The sequence below is a fragment of the Coturnix japonica genome, chromosome 2 (genome assembly GCF_054131305.1).
Source record: "Coturnix japonica strain WE chromosome 2, WE-NBRP24, whole genome shotgun sequence".
In the NCBI taxonomy this organism is placed as follows: Eukaryota; Metazoa; Chordata; class Aves; order Galliformes; family Phasianidae; genus Coturnix; species Coturnix japonica.
Window position 1 is genome coordinate 120,664,295 of NC_140664.1, and position 22,456 is coordinate 120,686,750.

Consider the following 22,456-nt stretch of genomic DNA (forward strand, 5'->3'; position numbering starts at 1 on the left):
CATGCACCCAAAACTCACTAGTTTCACACAAAATGAGCAAAGTCCATCCTCACTGCACAGTCCTAGCCAAGCTAGACCTACTGACTGCTGAATAACCTTCCAGAACAGGTGAAAACATTAAGATCTACTCTCCTGGTAAGTCAGTACATTTACTTTGTCTGAGGCAAATGATCAGTGTCTGACAGTGAATATTTTGAAAGTGAGCATAAATTTTCAATTTGTTTTCTTTACATCCTCTTAAAAAATACTACTGGTAGTTTTTCCTGAGGTACTTTGTTTCTTATGCAGATTAAAATGGGTTCTGAAGAGGAAATAAAGCATTATATAAACAGAAGGGATGATAATATTGCTGTATCATATCAGAATTATGGATCTGAAGGCAAATGGTAAGTACAGTCATTGATTTCAAAATGTTCTACTATTGCTTTACCTTTAAATGCATAGGCATAAATTTTGTTGTTAAAGAACAAGAGTTCTTTGATTTCCATTATTCTCTTTAGAGAGTACAGATATGTATAGATGTAAAAGTGTATAAATATCTATATCTAAATGTGGGTGAATATACCTCACTATATCTAAATGTAGATGAATTGTTAACAGATACATACAGGTCAGGAGAAGTCTGTCTGAGAAGTGGAAAGCTTTGCTTCTACCTTGATGCTATGATTAAGATTTTCTGGTCAGGTTATTGAAAAGTTGGTTGCTGCAGTCATCCTTTTGCAGAAAGGTAGTGGCAGCCATATCTGTCCTGTTTTGAGCCAAAATACTGAGAAAACTGAAGTGAAAATAGGTAATTCTCTGAAAATAGTGTAACTTTTTTTTACTAGAATCAAAGGCCAAATCAGGTCAGATGTCCTGCATGCTCTCCCTTCTACCCTATTTATTCCTTTCAAAAAACAAACAAACAAAGGATTATAGTGGAAAAGGGATTCCGTGATTTAAAGAACTGCACAATATTGTAATTTACTGTTTGTAATTATATGCTCTAGAAACCACTTAATTCCCACCTGCTTTATAGGGCAGGATTTAAGACGGTTAGAGTAGGACTTCCAGCCATCAGAAACATGTCTTTGAATGTGGTAATTTCAAAAAGTGTCTCCTCCCAGTTAGGATAGATGAGAGTCTATGAAACTGGTGACTGGCACAGTCCTTTTCATATCCTTTAAAATAACTTGCACCCATTACATTAGAACATTGATTAGGATTTGATCGAACATTGAACTTTGTAAAGCCAAGAGAATCCCCATTGCGAAACAGCGGGAAGAGAGACATTTAACCTACATATTTGAAACGAACTGCATGAGGTTAGTTGTATCTGGACTGTTTGGAGGGGAAACTCAGGTTATTCAGATAAGAGTATTCTCATGCCACTGTTCTGATCGTCTCTAGGTCAAAGACACATTTTGAAGCACATCTTCCTCTTTTCTTTTACTGAAGGGGAGATGCTTAAGTTCAATTTTGACAAGGAGTTTTAAAACTTCAGTGAATTGTCCTGAATTTTCCTTGGGTGGAAGTATACTATTTTAGTTATATATTTAGTTATTATGGTTTTTACTGACAATTACACTGCCCATATTTTTGACAGTGTTCAGAGACATGTACTAAGAGAACACTGAAAATCCTGATTTTATACTCCTTTAGCTCCTCCCTGCATCTGAACACATTTAAGAGACAAGAGTTGTATTAACGATGCATGAGGCTTGTTTTGATGGTTTCATTGCTCCCCCTTCTTAAAATACAATCATGATTTTTTAGCAGTGAGGACAAGAGGAAACCTGAAAAAGTGAATATGGTCAGTCCATTAACAGTGGTAAGTTTAATGCTATTTGTGTATTTAGCAATCCCAGTCCACCATAGCAGCTGACATTTCTTATTTTTGTGTGCACCTCTCTACTTCTGTTGTAAAGTTATGCTGAACAGCACTTTGCTGTTAATGGCACAGAATTCAGGAATGGGAAGGGAAAAGGGAAGAGAAAGTAAAGAAAAGGCATACACATGGAGTGAGCTGGCTTAAATCCTCTCTGTGTTGGACATTTTTACTGTCACAGCTATATCCAACACAGGAAGACAGAGCAGTATTTGCAGATAGGTGGGGAGGGGTTGTAACACATATGTGAAATGTGGTTGGTTGGAAGCGCAGGGAGAAGGAAAATGAAAGCTCCAAATGAGGAGTAAGCTTAACATATGCCAAAACTTATTCTTGTATGTACTTGTGTAAGAACCTGGTACAGCAGCTCAACGGAATGCCTTTAAAAGGCATTTCAGAAACAAGGAAATTTGAGCTTCTACATTCAAGTTGGTCTTTCTGCATTGATTCTAATTTATCATTATCATACTAATTAACAGTTAGTCTTATCTCAGCCACTTCCTCACTCGAATCCAACATGTACATCAAGCAAGAAACAGGAGGGCCACAGCAGATTTTACAACATAATTCATTCATTTTTAAGCGGATGACTCAGAAGTACGCCATTTTAATTTCTGTGATCTCTTTGTCTATATACAGGCCACAGTATTTTTGCATTTTCTGTGGTTAGAACAATCAGAGAGGAATTCAGTCTTGAAGGCACCTCAGGAGGTTGTCTGGCCCAGTGCCCTTCCCCAAGCCAGGCTAACCATCAGAGTGAGAGCAGGCTGCTCCAAGCCTTGTCCAGGCAAGTCTAGAAAATCCACAGCAGTGACAATCCCAAATAAGGTCCTGGCGCTTAACAGTCATTTGAAGAATTTTCATTACCTACCGTAACCATTTCTACTGTTATGGCTTTGCTTGGAACAATCCTTGCCCTCATGGGGACTTAAAAATGCATGAGCTACCTGAGTTAGCTTGGAAAGGAAAGGATTGGGGAATTTCAGTACTGCACTCTCAGTGATAACTGCACAGGTTAATTCAATGTCATCATTAATCGTAACTATTGATTGACTTGGGTTTGATTCAGGTTTAACTTATTTCTGCATCAAGCAGAACCTGAGGTAGATTTAGGAAATAAATATTTGTCTTGCAATGGAACAATTTCTCGTGAAAACCATGATTTCATTCTTAAAACAATTATTAAGTTTCTGGGTTATGGTATTATTTTATTATTCTATATATTAAAATCTATTATTTTATTTTGACACATTCTTCGAGCATTGTTATCACGGCATTGTCACTCAGATGCATTTGTTGTACTTAGAGAAGTTTTCAGCACAGTTTATTTCCATTTTCAGTTTCGATACTCTGATCGGCAGGATAAACTCCTGATGGTGCTGGGCACTACCATGGCAGTACTCCACGGAGCAAGCCTACCCCTTATGATGATTGTCTTTGGTGACATGACAGATACTTTTATTGCTTCAGAAAACATCACTTATCCAGGTAGAAATTACTAGGTGGTGATGTTTACACTGTGACTAGTACTTGTAAAGTAGTTGAACTTAATTAGTGTTTTTACTGTGTATTATATTTGTAATAACATTTTCACTTCTGGCTTCAGAGAACTCTTAGTAACATAGTGTGTATCTTAAACTCCCCTAATAATGTTCAGGCACTAGGCAGCTGACAGCTCTTAATTTTCATTCAGTGTTGCGTGGATAGGATTTTAGTGAAGGAAATCATTATAATCTATTTTAATAAAAATAATCAATAAGCTTTTCTCTATTTATTTATTTTTCTTTAGCAAATTTTTCTTTATTGAACATCACGTGGGTGAATTTTTCAACGGAATTTTTTTCTTATCTTATTTTGGGAGAGTTGGAAGAAGAGATGACCAGGTAATGGGAAAATTTTCATTCACGTTGTGTCTAATCTTTCTTCATACTGAAGGTTGTCCTCTAAAGATTATATTACTTAATCTCACTGTAAATGCTCTGTGCAACTGAAAGAATTCATTTTTTTTATGTCGTTATGCCAGCATCTTTGTATGAGTCAGGAGGATACTGTAGTTTCCCACTAATCCAAATCTGTTCCAGATGTCTCCTGCAAACCTACAGCTTTTAAGATTAGAGAGAGGCTTATTCTTCTTTTTCTTAAGTATCCAGATTGCTTGTTCTCCATTGCCAGTTCTCCTGACCTCTCTCAGTGTGTGCTCCTGCTTGCAGGTCCCTCATCCATGGAACCTGTGGATACTGCTTTTACATAACTTCATTAACTTCATTAACTAATGGGGTTCAGAACCAGTTGTATGAAAGAAAGAAAAAACAAATTCTTTGTTACTCAACCCTCAACATCAAAAGCTCAGGCAATGACTTGGACTTCATGTTCCTACTGCACTGTAGGAATATACACAATATTGTGCATCACACAATAAATGAATTGGGAGTTTGTTTTTGTAATGATAAGAAATGAAATTCTGGGACCTCTCTTAAGTACCTTGTTTTTCTACCAGAAATAAAAACTGAATGAGATGATTAGGAAGTCATGCACAATGGATTTTCCATTAAATTATTATTTTTTTTAGTCTTCATTTAATCTTTGCTACCACCACACACACAGGGGTCTGTCGACATTAAGGTCATCAATCAAACAAGGAATGCCTCTTGAGAGGGTATACCAAGTATCTTTTTGTACCCTTTCCTTCTATGAGGAGAAAGAATGGACAGTGAAGATAAGAGAGAATACGTTTGAAATAGATATAATAAATATTTTAATATAGTTCCCAATAAATATGCAGAGCTCATAACACAGAAATATAAAATTGGGCCAAGCACTTACAATGATTGTGTATTCTTCACGTTTTTTGAGTGGATAAATTTGAAATAGGGACTGAGATCTCAATGTGAGATTAAACTGTCTTCTTGTGAAGATATTTCATGTTACTCTAATAGTGTTTTTCACAGACTTCTAAGGTAGTAAGCACCATTAATTTTCAAAGTCAGGCTGTAAGAGTATATGCTTTCATCACCTGGGCAGTTCTGAGGCTTATGGTTGGATGGAGTCATTGCTTTCTCTCTTCCCCCTGTGCCTCATCTCTTTATTTTCATTCTTTGCACTTTGCAGGTTTTTCTCCAGTTCTCACTTCAGTTGTCCTTTCTTTTTTCTTTTTAAAACTCCATTCATACTACTTTATTTTAAAAAAGCTCTTAAATTTCATTCATGATTCTTTACGAAGCGGGAAAAGAAACTTGGTTGACCTCAGAGAATGGTGTTTGTTTTGCAAAATAAGTCATGGCAGGCAATATATAATGAATGACAGATGGCAAATTCTACTCTGGTTGCACAAATGTCAGCAACACAGGGTAAGAACTAGGAATTTTTGATCCCAAAATTATACTACTACATTCTGGAACTGGAATCTAAATATTGTGCATATTTTTTTGTCGTGCAGAAAAGGTGGCATAACATAATCTGCAGTTGTCATTGAACAAGTAGTTCACAACGTATTTTCCAATTAATTTTTCCAAAGATATTATAAGATAACCATAGATCACAGGGGTTCTGAACCAGAATCCATTTCCTTGTGTTTTGGCATTAATTGCATGTTCAGACAAACTTCTTTTCTCCCAGGTTTGCTGTTTTTTGTAGCTTCTCTATTATGGCAAGGATTCAGAGCAATGTTCAGCACTCATTTATTTTTAAGCCACTCATTAATGCAGTGATGTTTTTTCAGTTTAAATATATTTTGTTTAATTGCAATAATGATTAAAACATCTTTGGCAGTTGTTTGTAACACAGAAGCATAGAAATTGTTTCCTCTTTTTAAATTTTTTGTAGGTGTGCAGCCTTATTTTGTTTTGCTCACACAAACAGTTCACATTTTACGTTACTTAAGCATTTTTGGTTGTTTTGTTTTTATACAGATAGATCTGTGTCTTTGTGGACTTTGAGACACTAATTTTTACATTAAAAACTTGGTTGTGATTTGTGAAGTTTATATAATAGGAAGCAGAATACAAAGGCTGAAATTTGATTCTGAAAGAACTTTAAAAATATTCGTTATAGTGAAGAAAGAAAAATGGCAGATATTTGTAATGGTCTTCAATTTTGTTTTGAACACATGCATAGAGAATTGAATTATAAGCTATCTCTAGGAGCCCTGTTTGAAGGAGAATTAATTCAGCTGTAAATCTCCTTTTTGCTTTCTTTCAGATACGCATATTATTATTCTGGAATAGGAGCTGGTGTTCTTTTTGCTGCCTACATTCAGGTTTCATTTTGGACACTGGCTGCTGGCAGGCAAATTAAAAGAATCAGACAAGAATTTTTTCATGCTGTAATGAGACAGGAGATTGGATGGTTCGATGTAAATGATGTGTGTGAACTGAACACAAGAATTGTAGAGTAAGTATTAATCATAGAATCATAGAATTACTCATGTTAGAAAAGACCTCAAAGATCATCAAGTCCAACTGCAGCCTAACCATAGTACCCTAACAACCCTCTGCTAAATCATATCTCTGAGCACCACATCCAAATGGCTCTTAAACACATCCAGGGACCGTGACTCAACCACCTCCCTGGGGAGTCTATTCTAGTGTTTAACTACCCTTTCTGTAAAGAAATGTTTCCTAACGTCCAACCTAAACTTACCTTGGCGCAACTTGAGGCTATTTCCCCTCGTGCTGTCACCAGTAAACTGATTAAATATCAGTTAATTGCCAAATATTTAACTACTTCAAATCAGTTGTAATATCTACTTCAAAATGATGCTATTTTATCTTATGAAACACCTCTGTAAGTCATACTGTCATATTTATAGATCCTGGGCTCATTTAGGTGTATCCCGAGAAACAGAGATGTTGGAGAATACCGCTCCATGCTCTCTGTGGCTGCAGACTTGGAGCTATGTTGAACTGCAGGTGATAGAAACATGAAGAAATACTGTCAGAGTGTGCTGTATAATTCATTTACCTGGTGTCCACACTTCCTTATTTGTTTGAATATCATTTGTTTTTTCAGTGACATCTCCAAGATTAATGAAGGAATAGGGGAAAAAATAGCAATGTTCTTTCAGGCAGTGGCTACTTTTTTCACTGGATTTATAGTTGGTTTTACAAAAGGCTGGAAATTAACACTCGTGATCCTGGCACTCAGCCCTGTTCTGGGATTCTCCTCAGCTCTCTGGGCAAAGGTAGGCAAAAAGTGGGGATTTTATGAAAGACAGCAAGGCTGAAATTCCTACAGCCCTGCTTGGAATTTATAAGTAAATTTATAAGTAAAAATGTAAACTGGCTCCTAGTGAATTGTGACCTTATCTACATGCAGAAAGCTGTAGATATGGGCTCATGGAATGCTATAGCTGAGGAAGTGGAGTTCATCTGCCATGGTCACTCATTTGTTGCTGTAAAATTTATATAAACATAATGTATCAGAGGGTAAATAATCTGTACCTTCACCTTCTTCACTGGATTTTCTTGACAACTGCGCCAAAATAACAAAGTAATGACAGTTAAATAAATACACAAATGAGGTAATATTGCACAACTGAGGTCATTTCAGGTAAATTCTGGCATGGAACTGCAGTAAATTAGGTTTCTGTGATAACGGCTGTCCATGGGCTCTGACGCTAAGGTGAGGAGGACATTGGTTTTGGGGTCAGCATATGGGCACAGGCAGACACAGCCCAGCAGCCAGTACACTGTGAACCCTGCTCCAGACATATCTTTGCTGTCTGTTCAGCTTCCAATAATTTAGTGAAAATAGTACACAAGAAGTAAATAAAAACCACTCTGAGAGAGAAATGGACGTCTGCTTTTGTTTTTGCTTTTGGCTAGAACTTTGAAAGAGACGTCAGAGTGTTAAGTGGTATCTGGCTATTGAATTGCTGTGACGCTGGGCAGCCTTGCCCTTAGGGCTTCCATGAAAACTGTCACTCTGTTTAAAATGTGCAATCTTTTATAAGTCTTTATAAATATAATAATTTAGAAAGGAAATTCAGTACAAAAAAAGATAAAGTATTCATGGCCCTCAGAACAAAGTTTGAGCAAATTCTGTTTTTCTTCAAACAGGAAGGTTGAATTATTTTTTCCTTCTACACAGATAATTTCCACATTCACCAACAAAGAGCTAACTGCGTATGCAAAAGCAGGAGCTGTGGCAGAGGAAGTTCTAGCAGCAGTTCGAACTGTGGTAGCATTTGGAGGACAGAGAAAAGAAACTGAAAGGTGAGAAAAAGTTCTCATTTTTTATTTGGATGTCTTATCTAAAGAGGTTTTGTCTTTGCTGCTGACATTTTTTTCTCTTCTTTTTTTTATCATTTTAAAAGAACCTCATAAGATAATGCAGAGATGGACTCCCTTTCCCTAGAAGTATATGCTATTTCATTTCAGGCTTTGTATACTTAAAGTGAGAGTTGTAAGCAAAAAAGGACAGACGTGAGATGAAAAGGCAAGTGTAATGCAAAGGTCACAAACCAAGGGCACAAACCAAAGACATGTAGGTGTATTTATTTATATGGTACCATGGAACATCATGCTTGCCTTCTTTTTGATCTTTTATCTAAAGATAACCATCATGACTACCAAAGTTGGCAGAAGTTTTTCAAATGCAAAGTTCAGTAACATTTGTGTAATCCACTGAAAACATACACCTTGGCTTGCTTGCTTCCAGCTATCACTGCTCTCTGATCAGGAAGCAAAAGGAAGCCCTTTGGGTGTCTGTTTTCCAGATCACCTCAGCATCTTTTCTCTGTTATCCAGTGCTGCTCATCATCTAATTATACTAATTAGAACAAAATGAAAAAAGAAGTGAATAAGTTTGAACTAAATAAAAAATTAGAACCCCTTTAATTTTTTCAGTAATTATTTCTAGAATGGATTTGCCAGCTATCACCTCCAAGAGCACATGGGTCACGCAGCTACTGCTAACATTTGATTCTTTAGTCCGTATTTATGTTAGTCTTTCACAGTTACACATGTGACTGAATTATTCCCTCTGTCCATTTAAAAATCCAAGCACCATCCCAATAATCTCCTTTACATACAATCTCCAAATAGATACTGTCAGAAAATTATCCCATTTTCTCCATATCACCAGCTCTCTTTTCTTTATTACATACTTCAGTGCTTACGTAACTATTTTCCTTGTTAAATCAAAAATGTTCACTGGCATTTGTATAACTGCAAAATCGCAAGTTTACAGCTATTTAGCATCTAACCACAGCCATTTCCACTCATCCAGGACTTGGTCCAGCTTTAACTGGTCAGCTTAATCTGCCATAGCATGAAGGGCAGTCAGTATGTTTTCCTCTATTCGTAATGCGATCTTTCTCAGGATTTGATAGTTGTTTAATAAAATACTTTGTTTAGCTTTGATGTATACTTTGGGGATTCTATGAGTATACACAGTGAAAGAAAGAAGAGTAATTCCCTGCATGTTCTGCTTATTTCCTGCTTTATCTTTCAGATATCAAAAAAATTTAGAAGATGCCAAACGAATGGGTATCCAGAAAGCGATTTCAGCCAATATTTCCATGGGTGTTTCTTTCTTTTTGATATATGGATCCTATGCACTGGCCTTCTGGTATGGAACCATTTTGATACTCTCTGATGACTATACAATTGGAAGAGTGTTTACAGTAAGTATTTGCCAGTAGCTGGGCAATGTTTATGAAAAGTACTGAACTGATTCTGTGTAAAAGTGTTTAAATTTTGAGTCTGGTTGATGTTAACTATCCAAACTGCATTTTTCAGTTTCTCAGCCCTGCTAACAAAGTAGATAAACATACAGCTCTACATGCAATGGATATATTTCTCTAAGTTGATAGCAACATAAAAATCACTCACCACAAAGTGACTTGTTAAAGGCCAGCCTGGCTCAATAATAACTGATATCAGAGTGGAACTATTTTGGAATATGACAATATGGCAGAAGTTTTAATCTCCATCACAGCCTGTTTGCTAACAAGTTTACGTCTGTGCTATTTCAGCAGCTCCATCATAGTCAGGTACTAGGTGCTTTGAGGAGCACTTTGAGGAGCACTAATGCCCTGCAGAAACCAGCTGGTAGATGGTTTTGCTGTCATACAAGCAGCTAAAGAGCAGAGGTTGTTACTGGTCCTTGGAAGAGTCTGTACTGTAACATCCCTTGGGTCAATAGCAACTTACACTATAATGCAAGCTTGGCTTATTACTTAAATCTGATTAAGATAAAATGTAAATAAGCTTTTATTGCCAACATCTGAAGTGAGTGGTATAGTTGTATGTGTACAGAAAACAAAAAACAAACAAACAAAAAACCAACACAGAAAAGTCAAACTTGAGGTTGAAAAATTACATCAGAAATTAGTCTGTGTGGCAAACAATTTTAGTGTCACAGATAGAATTCTACAGATTCTTTACGTATGATCTCCTCTTCTTGCTTGTAGCACAATAGAGCAAATTAATGTTCTCCTCTTCTTGCTTGTAGCACAATAGGGCGGATTAGTACATCTTTACCTGTTGGGTTGGATTACCCTTGCTTTTATATTACATGAACACAGACATTTATTTGTTCTATCAAAAAGTAGTTGGCAGCTTGTTTTTGTTCAGGTGGCACTGGATACTTTTAACTGTTGCTCTAAGGAAGAATCCCAGCCATCAGAAACTTGGGATTTTTTGCCTATGGACCAGCTGTGATAGAGGGAAATTTCAGACTTACCTTAAACATTTTTTTTCCTATAAATGTTTACCTTTTGTTTAAATGATGAATTCCAGATGCATAGTGTATTAATCGATTTTTTCTATGTCCTTTTTTGGTTTTAGGTCTTTTTTTCTATATTAGTTGGAGCTTTCAGTGTTGGACAGGCTGCACCGAGTATGGAAGCATTTGCCAATGCAAGAGGAGCCGCTTATGCAATATTTAATATTATAGACAATGTAAGTATCTTTGCCATGGGTGTCATTTCCATTTGAAAATGAACATCAGACTTCACTTCAGAATAAAATATTAGGAAGCCCAAAGAACTGTGCATACAATGTCATAGCATTTAAAAATTCTACCTAACGGAGTTGTGTATGTGTGTCAAATGTCTAAATACAGGGGTGTGTGCTTGTGAATGAGCAAGATGAGATTGTTTTTCTTGGTAGTTCAGAAACTCAATGAAGAAATAGTAATTATATTCATGCCAACTCAAGTAACTACCTGAGATAACGGTGATGAGTGCCATGACTGAAAATAATTAATTTGAATTACAGTAGTTACAGGACTTCTGGTCCATAGTGGAGTGGCTGGCAAGGGCTGCAGACATTTTAGTACTATCAAACCACACTGACAGCAGTGAGGCTTTCTGTGTATGCCTTTGTGTGTGGTAGCATTAACTTCAGAGTGCCTTGCATCATGCTAAAATGTTGTTAGAAATCTAATGTGTGTTTTTCTTTCTATTTTTTTCTTTTCTTGCTGTGTTATCTGCTCAGGAGCCTCAAATTGACAGTTCATCCAATGCTGGCTATAAACCAGACCATATTAAGGGGAATTTGGAATTCCAAAATGTTTACTTCAGTTATCCTGCTAGGCCAGATATTAAGGTATTATGCATGGAACTTATACAGATTTCCTTTAAGATAATTGTCTCTAGTATGAAAGAATTTACATCCACTTTTTATCTTGCTTGCTTATATATAAGTAAATACCATGAAGAGATTTTATGCTTCTCACTTCAGTGGAGGACAGAATTTGTCTGAAAGCTGAAATTGGTGAGGTGTTTCCACTTCCATCTTCAGGTTCTGGACCAAGCTCTTAACTTTTATCTTACTCCCAGAGCAAGCTTCACTTTGAATGCCTTACCCTACAATGAGTTTATTTCCATGAAAAACTTTTAAAACAAAGATTGAGATCTCAGATATGTTGAGGGTTTGAAGGAGGTTCTCTCCATTCACACTCGCTCATTTTCATGTCACCGAAATCTTAAAATTCAAAATATTCTTGATAAAAATTGGAGCTTTTCAGCAATTATAGCATTACTAAATTGAAGAGCGCTTGCTTTGCCTTATTCATCTGAAATAAGAAACTTGGCAAGTGTGTTAATTGGAATATCAGTGCTCCCTTTTAAGTTTAGAGCTCCCTCACATTGGCTTCCTTCTGGGTTACTCCTAATGAAATAATGTGAAGTTTTATGCAAATATGCAAAAGCAAATCCTTGTTTTTCACTGACAACTGGAAAAGAAACATCGAAGAAAATTTCTCCTTTGTTTCATTGCACAGAAGTTTACAAATCTTTCTCTACCTATCAAGGTTTTAGAGAAAGCTACGCTGAATAGCTCCTATGGGCCATCAGCAGTGTAAGTGGAAAAGAAAAGTTCTTTTCTTTGTGATTATTGTCACCACTTCCCTGAGGCTGAGTAGTGGAGGGAGGAGAAAGTACATCTGCATGGAAAGTAAATCTTCACTTTTATAATCTATGTGAAATGTTGCATTTTGAAGTTAGAATCAGAATGAACAATATCTTCACAGTGCAGCAAAACTACAAAGTCCCTCCTTCCACAGTTTCACATGCAGTTTCTCCCTTTCCTTGCTAGAGCTCTCCTGTAAAATATCCCAGAATTTTTTGATGATTAGCATTCTAACTCCAAGGCATTATCTACTTCACAGATCTTTTACAAAACAATTCAACATCTCCAATGCTAGTTCTAATATCTGGATAATGGGAAAGTGAAGAATTCTACTGGTGGAGGCCGCTGTCATTTTTAAATGTTGAGTGAGCCTGTTCAAACTTAGGCAAGCACCACATTACAGCAAGCGTTATGACTGCAGACACATAAAGGTTTGATCAGTATAGTAGACACTGATAGAGCAACAATATTGTGCTACAGTGAGAGAAAAAAAATAAATATGTTTAATAATGTATCAGTGGAATAGAGCCTGATTCAAAATGAGGAATACAAGGATGTCCCTGCTCAGTTCTGTAAATGTGAAGGATGTTTCACTGGAGTCTTTAAAGTTTCTGCAAGTTTACACTGATGTTTTTACATGTTGTTTTGCTTTTGGCAACCTTTCCTATGTGCACAGATACTGAAGGGCTTGAATCTCAAAGTTAATTGTGGCCAGACAGTAGCTCTGGTTGGTGGCAGCGGCTGTGGGAAAAGTACAACTGTTCAGCTCATCCAGAGGTTTTACGACCCCAAGGAGGGCACGGTAAGACCCCTTTCAAGTGAGCAGACTGCTCTGTGTGTCTCAGTTGTTGGAAGTCAGCTTCTGGTCTCATTGCCATTGTTCAAATGACACAGACAAGTCTCGCCTAAAAAAAGTCAGGGGTTGGGCTGGAGAAGGAGTTCTGGACAAAAGCACTTAGTAAATGGTGCTTGTCTGCTTCCCCTGCTTTAGATTACCATTGATGGGCAGGATCTTAAGAGCCTGAATGTAAGATACCTGCGGGAGATTATCGGTGTGGTGAACCAGGAGCCCGTGCTGTTTGCTACAACTATTGCAGAAAATATTCGTTATGGCCGTGAGGATGTCACCATGGAAGAAATTGAAAAAGCTACGAAGGAGGCTAATGCTTATGATTTCATCATGAAGCTCCCCAAGGTAAGCAAGCCAGCTGTCCTGCTTGAATAATGGCTCTTCAACCTACTCAGTTAGCAGTGAGTTTCTCAGAAGGGCATCCCCTGAACAGAGGAACCTCTTCCTGAAGCTGTGAATATGCAGAGCTGTGCAGAGCTTCCTCACAACTTTTGAGAATAATCTTGATTTTAACTTATTAAATGATGGCTGGATGAGCATTTAGGAAACTGTAAGAGTTGTAGGGACACAAACAGGCAGGTATATTTAAGTGGATGCTTAACATGCAGTACTTTGAGGAAGGAGAAGATGCTTGCTGGGACTGCTAACATAGATCTGCCTTGTCTGTACACTGCTCTTCTTTGGTGAAAGAGCCTTGCCACTGAGTGTGGTGGTGGAAATGTTATCTTGCAGAAGTTTGAAACTGTGGTTGGAGAAAGAGGGGCACAGCTGAGTGGAGGGCAGAAGCAGCGAATAGCAATTGCCCGAGCTCTGGTTCGCAATCCTAAAATTCTTCTGCTTGATGAGGCAACATCAGCTTTGGACACTGAGAGTGAATCCGTTGTGCAGGCAGCACTGGACAAGGTCAGTATTGCTCATTTATTTAAAGAGCTGCAAGAAATTGTGATCCCTAAAAAGCTTAAAATAAACCTGAACTTGCAAATATTCTCTGCTTTTTTCAAAGATTTGGAAGCACTTTATGAGTGCCCATTGAATTAAGTTAATGATATTAAGAGCCAGACTGAACTTCAGCCGGCTTTCTCACACAAGCTTCAGTCTTTGGAAATGCTCAATGCAGACTACTGTTCCCAAGCTGGAATCCATATGGGCTATGTTATTAGTAGCAAAGTATTTCAAAACCTGCTTGGTTGGGTTTACAAGAGTGGTAGCTATATGTTGACGGCATACCTTTTATGTCTAGACATACCTTTTAAAATACCTAGAGGTCTGAAAAAAATAGCCAATCCTTTATTTATTGTCCGCACTAAACCCCATCATGTGAACTTTTCACAAGGTGGTTCCACCTTTTCCTCAGGCTGAGTCTGTCACATTTCAATCACGTTTGTTTTTTTAAAACTCCACTTCTCTCTCTCATTCTGTATCTCTTCTTATCATCCTCTGGGCAAACACAAATTATCAACACTGCATAAAAAGTTCCAATACTGACCGCAGTTTATTTGTGGACAGTTTCTTCAGAAATCATTTCTCCTCCATATGCACTTTTGCCTGTATAGAAGTACCTTGCTTTACCCGCTCTACACGGTCATGTCTGGGAGAATCAGACAACAGAATCCAAGTTCTCATCTATAAAAATATTTTAGTCTGATAATTTCTATTTGAACACCGAACTGCCACCAGCTGCAGAGACAGAGGCTCTGTCTACCTGCCCTAGTTTCTGATAATTCTCTCTGCTCTTTAAAGCTATGCTATCTGGCATGCTCAGGGATCTTCCCCACAAACCATGCTCTATAAAAGTGAATCCCAGAGACAGTAGGGCAGAGAACTGCTGATTAAGACACATTTGATGGGATACCAACTGATTGCTGCAATGTAAAACTTATACAGCTAGTTTAAACAAGTTGCATAGCCTCTAACCTCTCCAACCTATCTTTAAAATGTCATATGATGAGATGACGCTCCCTGTTGATGTGTCTGGCAGAACACACCGGAAAAGCTTGCTCAGACTAGACTAGCTCTGAAATTGCTAATGTTAAGCAAGAGGAAGCCAATCTGTTGTGTGCCCAGTATGTACTTGTCCTCCTGTTACCTACTTTCTCTCTCTCTCTGCTGAACACATACCTCTATAAAAGGTTTACATCAGATGTAGAATAGACCACTTTTCCCTACAGACTTTACCAAGTCTCTGATGCATCTCTGTTTAACATTTACGTGGATGAAGCATTCTGCTTTTAATGATTAAAGTCAATAGCTTGATTTTCTTCTACATTTTGATGTGATTTTACCCTTTTAAGATTGTCTTAGTAAAACAAAGCTTTCAGACTACCAAGAAAAACATACCATTTGTTATAGAAAGGTTTAAATTGGTGTAATTTCCAGTTCTTAGATCATGTAACAACATTAAGATGTCAGATTTAGGTTGAAATTTTGTTAAGAATATTCCACCCACAACGGTTTTCACTGAATTATATAAAGATTGGATTAACTCACTGAGTTATTAGATATTAATACCAGTTTATTTCAGAGCGCACTGTCAGAATGTGCTGGAAAACTATCTTTGTCATGTCTAACTAGATATTTATGGGATTTATTTTATTATTAATTAATGATCAAGAAGTTGTAAAAGTCACATGGTAGTAGAAGTATGATTTGAAGTGCAATGTTAGATTAGTATTTCCAACTAAGTGAACATGCGGTTTACAGAATCACAGAATTGTTTGTGTTGAAAGGGACCTTTAATGGTCATCTGGTCCAATTCCCCTGCAGTAAGCAGGGACACCTACAGCTAAATCATGTTGCCCAAAGCCCTGTCTAGCCTGACCTTGACTGTCTCCAGGGATGGGGCATCCCCCACCTCTCTGGGCAACCTATTCCAAGAGCAATTAAAATTACTTTGCAAGTGACAAATTTGTAATACTTGTAAAATGCTGTGAAATATAATTATTACTAACATGATAAGTGGTTGTCTTCCTAATCTGGAAGAATATTGAATAAGCAATTAAAAAAAAACAAACCAAAAACATTTGATATTAATGTTTAGAAGATTAGAAAGTAATAGTCCAGCAGGCAAAAAACAGAGTACTTTAACTTATATTAAATATGTTTTGCGGCATTTTATTTGTTATGCTTTTGCTTTAGATTTCCTCAGAACTGAAAAGTAGTCTGGAATTTAATATTTCTTAATTGAAAATTCTGATCTTTATTAGATCACCATTTCCATGGCAAGTTCTTTTTGGTTAAAATATTTTGTTTAACCTTGATATGAAGTGAGGAAATATTAAATGTACCCGACAGTTCTAATGTGGAGTCATCATTATCATGTCTGCAGATCAGGAAGGGCCGCACGATCCTTGTTATCGCTCATCGCTTGTCAACAGTTCGAAATGCAGATGTTATAGCTGCATTTGAAAATGGTGTCATCACAGAACAAGGGACTCACGATGAACTGATGGAACAGAAAGGAGTTTACTACAAACTTGTTAATATGCAGGTAGCTTTTTCATTATTTCTTTCCATAGCTTTCCTTCTGTTGTGTGCTGCTGAACTGCTCCCAAAAGTACCTCCAACATTGCATTGTTTTCTCAGTAGAAAAACCCTAGGGAAAAAGCTTTTCCTGAGGAGTACTGATCTTCATAATGAAAAAGAAGTAAAGGCAAAATGTGCAAGTTTAATTCAAAGCTCTGAATTACAGTAATTATTAAAAGTTTTTAAAAGTTATGACATTAAAATCAGAGGATGTGAGAAAGATAAAATGAAGAACGTGGTAATGAAAACAAAGTTCTGGAGCTGATAACTTTTCAGATTCATTTTCTAGCCTATAGAATCATGAAATAACTCAGGTTAATGGATCTTGGTATCTTGTCTAATCCAACTCCTGAACACGGGGAGGAATCTGAGGTCCAAGGTTGCTAGAGCCATGTCCTATTGGATTTGGAATGCTTCCAAGGATGGAGACTCCACACCCTCTGCAAGCCCCTGTTCCAGTGCCTCATTACCTTCATTGTGATAATGCAAACTCTTACACAAGTACTTTCCCAAATCACTAGAATTGTAGTGACTCAGGCTCCTGCTGTTTTGTCATTCAGACATGTCTATCCAGAACATTTCTGTTTTCTCTCAAACTGTCTTCTGAATATCTCAGTTTCTATGAGGTCTTGACTTTGAAATAGCTTGTAGTCTTCATGTCTGTTTCATCATGCAGATTCTTCTCTTATTGACCTTATGAATCATAGAATGGCCTGGGTTGAAAAGGACCACAGTGATCATCCAGTTTCAACCCCCCTGCTATGAGCAGGGTCACCAACCTCCTTGGGCAACGTGTTCCAGTGTGTCACCACCCTCTGTGTGAAAAACTTCCTCCTAATATTCAACCTAAATCTCCCCAGTCTCAGCTTAAAACCATTCCCCTTTTTCCTATCCCTATCAGCCCAGGTAAACAGTTGTTCCCCCCCTGTTTATATGCTCTGTTCAAGTATTCCAAGGCCACAATGATGTCTCCCAGCCTATATAAATACCTGGGATTGCCTCAGCTATGTGTTGCCAGAACAGTTTAACATGATGACAAATGAGAAAAAAAATCTGACTAATTCTTTTTTCTCCTTTTAAGTGTTAGCACAATGACGTTTTTTTCCACTGAGTACGGGGAGGACTTAATGAAACTTCAGTATTTGCTTGTGGTTTGGTAAAATTGCACAGTTCCTACCAATCTTCCATTTACCTAACAGAAAACTGTTGTTGTTTTTATTTAGAACTGATCATCATTTGAATGTACAGGATAAAATGGCCATAAATGATTTTTAGCATCTTACTGTGTTTCATTTCAGACATCAGAAACTGAAGATCAGTTGCAGGAAGAAGAAGGTGTCTCAGAAGAGGTGCTGAATGCACCAGTACTGACTGGACAGAAAAGACAGTCCACTCGGAAAAGCATAAAAAGGTTCAGAATACAGAATGATGAGCTTGATGTAAAAGCTGATCAGCTTGTGAGTGTCTGTGTATTCTTACCTGCATATCTTTTCTGTAACTAATGGGACAAGAAAGAAACATAATTCCATACAACAGGGAGTGACTTTTAACAAGATCTTTTAAAAACCACAACCTACCTATCTGGCTAAGGACTGATCAAATGACTGAAGGCTTCTTCTCCACAAGAAGGGTTCTATGGAAACACACATTTCCCCTGAAACTAAAATCTATTCTATTGAGATTCTTAAACAGTTTAATAGAACAGTATTATGAAACAAATATGCTTTAGTGTGGGAATAGCTTAAGTGACAAGTTAGTTTATTTAGTTGTAGAACAGGTAACCAGAAACAGGTAATCGATCATAAAAAAAATAGAGAATACTTATTATTTTTGTTTAAAATGTGATATGCATTAGCAAATAAGTTATTGACAATGAAGATACAGTTATCATTTTGGCAAATGAAACTACAAGACATTATTTTCAGCAGCAAGGAGCAAGTTATACAGCATTCAGTAGCATTAAATGGAAAAAGTGGTCTAAGTTCCCAATTTCTTTTTCAGGGCAGTCTCACAAAGGGTAGGTGGAGTTTATGACTAAGCTTTTGAGAAAACACATTTATTCATTGACCTTTTTCTACTTTTATGTCATTGTATTGGTTACTGAGTAACAGAATTGCTGCAGTTAATTAACTTTTAAAGATCAAATTGTTTGGATTTTCTCTATGTAGTATATGAGATAGAGAGCAGATCAGAAGTATTGTGCATAACCCTCGTTTCTCTCCACTGATGTATTATGTTTGTTCTGATGGAATCTTTTTATTCTAGGATAAAAACATACCTCCATCTTCATTTTTTAAAATTATGAAATTGAATAAAACTGAATGGCCTTACTTTGTTGTTGGAACTTTATGTGCAGTTATCAATGGGGCCTTACAACCCATATTTTCAGTCATGATTTCAGATGTTATAGGGGTAAGTATAAAATGAAGAAGTAAGAACTTTATCCGCTGTATCTTTCATTGTTGTTTATTGTTGTTATAAGCCTGGAATTGGTTTAGCACAATCAAATCAAATGCTACGTTTTTCCAATTTGCCTGCAAAAGTGAGGAGTGGGTGAAGGTCCACGCTGTGGAGAATGCTGAATTCTGCTCAGAGTCTCACAGAAGAATGAGATATCTCTTGTTGTCTTTGAGCAGATCAGCTCACCAACACTGAGGTGAGGAGAGGTTATCCTGTGATCTCTCTGAAGTTGCTTCATCCTCCTTACCTTCAAAGAAGGCGCTCTCATTGGTCCCATTAAATGAGCAGTGCAGGCATGGAAGGTGATCCTAATGCCAACCTGAGCCCACCAGAGCATTTCATAGAATCACCAAGGTTGGAAAAGACCTAAAAGATCATCCAGTCCAACTGTTCACCTATTACCAATAGCTCCCACCAAACCATGTCCCTCAGCATTTAGGAGGTACAGTGTGAATAAAAACAATGCAAAAGCAACAGGATGGAACTGATGTAAGGGAGAATTTCTATGATAGAGAGGATTTCTGTAAACCTAAAATTATGCCGTTAGAAAATGAAATTATATTGATAAACACAGGGCAGTTTATTTGCACTAGTAGGAATTTTTGAGCATTTTCTGTTCAAACACATAATTTGGTTGTAAACATATTGTTGTTGATACAGTGCAGGTTATTATTATTGATTTAGCAGTGCAGGACAGAGAAAATGAGTGAAAGACCACGAGCATATGTGTTTTATGTGCAGTTTTATATATGCCACTCACATTTGATGGATGACTGTTTTTAAGTTTTGACTGTTTTCAGATGAGGCTCAGTCTTCTTATATTTTTAACAGTTTCACTGCAAAGTAAGAAAAAGAATGAAAACACAGGAAACATCTGAGCTATATAAAAGAACTGGAGAACTTGGAGATCTCAAATTTTATAAAACATAATTTGTTTTATCCAAACCTGAGGATATTATCTTTATCGCTCTGCAAACATGATAAAACCAAAACTTTATGATCTTGCATCACAAACTGAATATTTTACCATATATAAAGGTGTAAGGATAGTTTGAGCATACTATGCCATTAACATTCATTTTCTCACTGGTGAGATAAATAAGCACATGGAAGCTGTAAATGGAAAACTATTTCTCTGATCAAGAAAACTGTCCATACAATGCATGCTGTATTTCTATTTTTAAAAATCCTTTTATCAAATATAAAATAAACAATAGAAATCTCTTTATCCATATAGAAAAAAACAATGGTTTTGTAAAAACCATTCCTCTCTCTTACTAATTAGTCATTAATATGTAGTAATCTCCAGCCACTGACAACAGAAATGCTCTTTTAATGTCTTAAGACATGCCTCAGCTTTTTGCAGGTGTAAGTTCCAATAATAATTTATGGACGTGGGTTTTTTCACTGTCGTGTTACTGATTTGTCTTGTCAAAAATACAAGAACACATATAATCACTTCAGATCTGTGATCTTCAAAGGAAAAAAGCTCATTAATAAACGACTTATTTTTCCTTTAAGTATATGTAAGAATACAGTATGCATGTGAAAACAACAAGAGAAACTATTGCCCGTGAACTTAATAAATACAATTCAATTTTCAACATTTTCTCTTATAGATGTTTGTGGAAGAAGGAAAGGCTGCTATCAGAGAGACAAATAGCACGTACGCATTGCTCTTTTTAGGTTTTGGACTAATTTCTTTTGTCACATTTTTTCTTCAGGTAAGTTTTATATACCATAATTATTAATGGTATTTCATGTGTTGTATCACAATTGTGTTAAGCTTTTCATGTCTTGGCACCAAGAAGTACATGAGAAAAAATGGTGATGAACGTTGACTACCAGGTGTTCAAAAGGTTGTAAGAGGTTTTAAATGTATTCTGCGGTATAGCCTGATCTCTGTCTCCCCAGCAAAAGAAATTTTGGCTGTGAGGCCTACCTCTAGCATAGCTTTTGGAGTAAAACAGATAGTATAGAAAGTAATGGTAATACAGGTAGCAATTTGGCAGCAGGTGTAGGGCAGCATTTCTGTCTTGAGTAAATGTTTGCTTCATCGCCTGCCCCAAGCTCTGTGCAGCAGTGCTGTAAGCATCTGCGCTGATTGTGCCCCGAGTGTAGCTACGTGAGCTGCACTCAGCCCCATGCATTTCTGAGAAAACCTGCACCAGAAGTCTCTGAGAAAAACCACACCATATGCTTAGTGTAAGATTATTTACAGCTCTGTACTGTGAAAGTTAAATAATACTTCATATTGCCTTTTTAGAAGTGCATCCTTCCATTGTACAGAATCAAATCCTATTGACTGTATTTTCTGAAACAAACTCTAAGTTCACACTTGCACACCATTTTTCCATGGGTATGTGTGCTTACCAGTGCCTGGAACTACATGTGTTGTGGGAAAACTGCCATGTTCATAGATAAATCAAGTCATCTGTCATGTGAATTGATGGATATCTCAATTTACATGCACAAATCCCTTTAGCTGTTGCTCAACTACTTTGTCAATCTTGCTTAAAGATCTATACAAGTCTGAACACCATCTTTCCACTTTCTGCCCCAATGCCCTTGAGGCACTTCTCCTCCCTTCAAGCAGAACCAAACTTAGAATTCCTACAACTCTGGTGCACTGGCAAAAATAATAAAAGGTGGAGTAGCTGTTATGGTTTTTTTGCTGTAAAATGTGCCTTCTCATCTCCCCCATCTCACCCCAATATGGTCTGATCCTGCATGGCCCTGGCCCAGGATGGACAGGTTTGCCAGCACAGCTCATTGCATACTCAGTTATGCTGTGGTCAGTGAGTGTCTCTGCAGGCTCAGAGCTCTCCCCTCAAAGATAACCAGTAGCACTACAGCTTTTTGACTGTAAGCTCTTAGAGGGCAGCAAAACCCCTGGTATTTGTGCAGTGCTTAAAATAACTGTAGGGTGTTACTGCTTATACCACTGAGTCTGTGACCAGCTTCAGTTTGAGATCTGGTGTGATTAAGTATTTCTGCAATTAAACCATTGATTACTGGGGCTTGAAAACTGTTATGTGATATGTACTTAAAAGAAAAGCCTAGTTACATTCTGTACCCTCTCAGGTTCCAAATTTAACTTTAAAATTCTATGATCTGCTGTAGTTAGAATATATTTCATGTAGTGATGCTCTTCGTCATGCTGTATGCAGATAGTTGATAACTGCAATTAGGTAATGTTATAAAAAAGACTCTCTTGTGCAGGGTTTCACATTTGGCAAAGCTGGAGAAATCCTCACAATGAGGCTTCGATCCATGGCATTTACAGCGATTCTGAGACAGGTAAATGTACATTACTAAGCATAATATATTTAGCTTTCAAAGCTTTAGAAAAGCTTATTTGTTTACGTGCCAACACCGTTTATTTAAGTAGACATGCAGAGA

At 37.1% G+C, this 22,456-nt stretch overlaps 1 protein-coding gene across 6 annotated transcripts in view; it reads left to right on the forward strand.

The window, feature by feature from the left end:
• Positions 1–22,456, forward strand: part of LOC146762140 (ATP-dependent translocase ABCB1-like) — a 34,468-nt gene continuing 12,012 nt past the window's right edge. Inside the window, exons 1-19 of one of the 6 annotated variants that reach the window (XM_015853404.3) lie at positions 1–135; positions 289–386; positions 1,756–1,810; positions 3,208–3,355; positions 3,657–3,750; positions 6,065–6,256; positions 6,875–7,046; positions 7,955–8,079; positions 9,320–9,491; positions 10,657–10,770; positions 11,308–11,418; positions 12,899–13,024; positions 13,214–13,417; positions 13,805–13,975; positions 16,398–16,559; positions 17,893–18,051; positions 18,860–19,006; positions 20,674–20,778; positions 22,277–22,354. In XM_015853404.3, coding sequence (XP_015708890.2) covers positions 295–386; positions 1,756–1,810; positions 3,208–3,355; positions 3,657–3,750; positions 6,065–6,256; positions 6,875–7,046; positions 7,955–8,079; positions 9,320–9,491; positions 10,657–10,770; positions 11,308–11,418; positions 12,899–13,024; positions 13,214–13,417; positions 13,805–13,975; positions 16,398–16,559; positions 17,893–18,051; positions 18,860–19,006; positions 20,674–20,778; positions 22,277–22,354 — 2,427 coding nt within the window. In that variant the 5' untranslated portion in view covers positions 1–135; positions 289–294. Of the gene's footprint in view, positions 136–181; positions 200–282; positions 387–1,755; positions 1,811–3,207; positions 3,356–3,656; positions 3,751–6,064; positions 6,257–6,874; positions 7,047–7,954; positions 8,080–9,319; positions 9,492–10,656; positions 10,771–11,307; positions 11,419–12,898; positions 13,025–13,213; positions 13,418–13,804; positions 13,976–16,397; positions 16,560–17,892; positions 18,052–18,859; positions 19,007–20,673; positions 20,779–22,276; positions 22,355–22,456 lie in introns of those variants that run through there. The other 5 variants (XM_015853408.3, XM_015853405.2, XM_032443085.2 and 2 more) reach the window with 5 other exon arrangements.